This window comes from Penaeus japonicus, unplaced genomic scaffold (genome assembly GCF_977035675.1).
Source record: "Penaeus japonicus unplaced genomic scaffold, GWHDUDI00000001_assembly GWHDUDI00000020, whole genome shotgun sequence".
Classification (NCBI taxonomy): domain Eukaryota; kingdom Metazoa; phylum Arthropoda; class Malacostraca; order Decapoda; family Penaeidae; genus Penaeus; species Penaeus japonicus.
The window spans coordinates 43,632,447-43,634,946 of NW_028234422.1; the positions used below are offsets into that span (position 1 = coordinate 43,632,447).

Here is a 2,500-nt window from a genome sequence, read left to right on the forward strand (position 1 = left end):
CTATTTCTAAATCTCTTTCATCTCCCCAATCAGATTTTCTTGTTCCGACACCATCCTTGTCACTATTGCTGCTTTGGGGGGCAAACATACGCTGGCACATGAATTTCTCTTGAGCCTCGCACTTCTCCTGCTTCAGGTACAGTTCCTCGAGCTCTGCCGCTATGCTTGGGTTGTTTGGTTTAATGCGTTGAGCTGATATCAGGTCCTTGTGTGCTCCTTTAAAGTTGTTCAACATCACCTTTGCTTTGCCAGACCTAAAAAAAAAAGGAGAGAAATTCTAGTGATTAATAGTGATATTTCCATTCTTTATTTCATTGTACATATAAATACAAGTACCACCAAAGAGATATAGAGGGCATCCAGGATTTTTTTTATACAATATATACAATACCACTTACATCACATAAAAGGGGAATGGTGAATTGGGTATTTCATAGCAAGAGGTTCTTTATATTGTTGGGAGCAGGTCATTAAGGACAAACAGTTATATTTCTACAGTGCTTTGTTTCTGGTAACATACAAAATCAAAGAAACAGAAGCAATGGCCAAATTTCTTTTATTGATTGATGACAATCTCAATACATTTCCTTATTCAATAAATGATTAAGTGTATAACATACTCCAATTACTCTCTTTTCTTCAAAGCAGAAAATTAAACAATAACAATTCTACCATTTCTACTTTTCTATCTATCCTAATTCCCAACCTTGTTTCAAATCACAGTCATTCCAATTCTTGCCAACTGTAAGATAAGAAAAAGAAAGAAAGAGAGAAAGAAAAAAGAAGAGAAATAAATAAATCATAATCAAATTACCTGAAGTAAAGTTTAGCCATGATGTCCTCTGAGGAAACACCCACAACAGCGACTTCAAATGCTAATTTACACTGGGTACAGGCTTTTGCCGGTTCCTTCATGTCGAGATAAACCTATGGGGAAAAAGGAACCAAACAGAATTCTTTTACAATTAATATGCAACAGCAAATCTGGGAAAGTGAAACTTTTATCAGAAAGGTACAGCATATCCTATTTATTGAATAGGATTAAGATAAGTATAATGCAAATGTGCAAATAAGGAGATATCAACAGAAAAATGATAGGTTTAAGAGGAAGGTATTGGGTATTACAAAACTTTTGGTTGGAAAAGGGGGAAAATTTGATCCTTGCCGGTTTTATTTTGAGCTAAACATCAAATAAATCAATGAAGACATACGCACAGAAATACACAAAAGCACAAACATACTGACCTGTGCCAAATTACAGCGCATCTTCATTAACAAGGAAGTTCTCTGTTGTTCCTCTGTTTCATTCTTGAGTCTCGCGTCTTCCATGATCCAGGCGGCTCGGAGGTAGCAGTCCTTGGCTCCTTTCAAGTTCCCATCCTTATAGTAGTTGTTGCCCTTTGATACAGATGTGAATATTTACATGGATAGGTATACTTATCATTCTTCACTTATCTACCAATCTATCAGTGTGTCTATCAGTCTATTCACAAACCTGCCTAAATTCACATTCCTTAGCAAAAATGAAGAGAGACTGGCATACTTCTGGATTTACCTTTATCTATATATATGCTCTAGTAAGTGGGGGGAAAGCAAGGGAGGAATATATCTCTTTTACCCATTAATGCTAGGTGACATCATATCACATTATTTGATGGCAGTTCTTGCCACCAGTGACAAAATATCACACTGTGTTTTTTTATATAGATGGCACGCTGAGTGATTATGTGTGCGATGGATAGCCACAGCCAGCGAGAGTAAATTGTCCGAAGTGTTAGGCCTGCATGCTTGAAATACCCCAGCATTAACCCATTGCACACGGGGATAGATTTGCTTGCCTAGTCTTCAGGATAGATTTCATTTCAGAGCGTGGCAGCACACAAGATACCTTGACTTTTCGCACTCTTTCAGTCACTTATTGTAAAACTTATGCCATTTTTCTGTTTGCCATTTTCTTTGTGCTCTATTGTACTGAGAGACTTATGTGTTATATTAAAAGCTCTATTAATACTGGAGATTACTAAAATTGTAGTGTAGGGTCTGCTAATCATTTTCTTTATATTCAGTGTAATAAAAGTATTGCTGTTTTATGTGGGAACATTAAACAATTTCATTTTTTCAGTTTTGTATACTGTCATACACAAATACAAAAATATAACCATCTACAATGAAGATAACATGAAGAGGTAGGGAAGAGGAAGGACACTTGTGCTTATGACTGTGAGTGCCACTGTACAAGGCAGCCCTAATGGTATAGGGGCACATTGTAGACCCTGAGCATGGTTTGAGCTCCTTCCTCTTCTTGTTCTGCCCGCATATCCTCCATCGCCAGTACTTTAGAGCAAGAGGTCGGCATTTCCTATGTGCCATTGCTCTCTAAAGATAGTGCTTGCTAGAGACCTAGGTTGGATGCCATTCAGCACTCTCTTTCATGCTGGTGCTAAGAGAAAGTGGTGCCAGGTTTTGGATTTTAGAGTTAAGACCAAGCAGAGCTAAAACG

General features: G+C 37.6%; 1 protein-coding gene across 5 annotated transcripts in view; it reads right to left on the bottom strand.

The window, feature by feature from the left end:
- The window catches only part of shu (inactive peptidyl-prolyl cis-trans isomerase shutdown), a 14,931-nt gene that overhangs the window by 1,401 nt on the left and 11,030 nt on the right, over positions 1–2,500 (bottom strand). For all 5 annotated transcript variants that reach the window (XM_043031087.2, XM_086548473.1, XM_086548475.1 and 2 more), the window contains 3 exons: positions 1,246–1,398; positions 815–927; positions 1–254 (listed from right to left, as the gene is read on the bottom strand). The exon at positions 1–254 is cut by the window's left edge and continues 1,401 nt beyond it. In XM_043031087.2, coding sequence (XP_042887021.2) covers positions 1–254; positions 815–927; positions 1,246–1,398 — 520 coding nt within the window. The remainder of the gene's footprint in view (positions 255–814; positions 928–1,245; positions 1,399–2,500) is intronic.